We start from the raw sequence: 930 nt of genomic DNA on the forward strand, positions 1-930 counted from the left end.
ATTCGGCTGACCTTGACGATGACCTTCCGATCGGCGCTATGAGGAGAGCCACGAATCTGTTTGCCGAGGGGCTACGAGTTGTGGGCTTCGAGAAGGTGTGGCGGCACTTTACTCCCCTGGCGACCAAGAAAAACGGAACGCAGCGCAAGCACGCAATGAGGTGCGCCCTCTCGGAGGTTCTAACATTCACAGGGGAGGAGAGGCAGACGCCCGCCCTACGGTGGCGAGCGGGACGCCAAGGAGATGCTGTAAGTATGTTGTCTCAGAGAATGAACGAATAATCGAATGATCTGTATATGAGGTGAGATAAAATTGTAATATCATTTCTAACTCGTTTACAGGAGTGCGCCGGAGGTCCAGGAGAGCGACGAGGAGGGCGAAGATGAAGAAGGCAAGGGCGGCGACGACGAAGATGAGGAGATGGGAGATGAGGAGAAGGAGGAGGAGGAGGAGGAGGAGGAGGAGGAGGACGAGAATGAAAATGTCGAAGTCGAGGAGGGAAAGGACAAGAGGCAGGCCCCCACCGGTGACACCGGCGACAGCGACGACTCTTCTGGCTCCTCAGATTCTGAGCCTGGCGAGAAGCCGACCGTTCCTCCCCCATCGTCATCAGATGACAGCAGCAGCAAGCACGAGACTCCACCGAAGAAAAATTCAGAATCTGAGACGGACGTTTCTGATACCCCTGCGGTTCCTGCAAAGTCTTGAAACATGTATTGATTGTGGTTGTGGTTGTGATTGTATATAATCATTGTTGATATAATTAGTTTATAATTACTTTCGCCATGAATCAATATATGGCTCCAAAATATATTCCTTATTTGATTTTTACCTGATATCTGTCGTTAGGTGGGGAATGAAGTCAAAAGTCTGGTTCCAGTGATCTTCTAAGTTAATATTCTGATTTAATTGTTCTACTCATAAACTGAG

At 49.5% G+C, this 930-nt stretch overlaps 1 protein-coding gene across 1 annotated transcript; it reads left to right on the forward strand.

Annotated features, from left to right (window-relative positions):
- The first annotated feature begins 17 nt into the window (after positions 1 to 17).
- Positions 18 to 780, forward strand: LOC127751866 (uncharacterized). The gene is made up of 2 exons (XM_052276056.1): positions 18 to 248; positions 342 to 780. The coding sequence occupies exons 1-2, from the start codon at positions 244 to 246 to the stop codon at positions 706 to 708; spliced, it is 372 nt and encodes a 123-aa protein (XP_052132016.1). The 5' UTR covers positions 18 to 243; the 3' UTR covers positions 709 to 780.
- The last annotated feature ends 150 nt before the right edge of the window (positions 781 to 930 follow it).

The sequence above is a fragment of the Frankliniella occidentalis genome, unplaced genomic scaffold (genome assembly GCF_000697945.3).
Source record: "Frankliniella occidentalis isolate FOCC.00 unplaced genomic scaffold, Focc_3.1 Scaffold1516, whole genome shotgun sequence".
Lineage (NCBI taxonomy): Eukaryota > Metazoa > Arthropoda > Insecta > Thysanoptera > Thripidae > Frankliniella > Frankliniella occidentalis.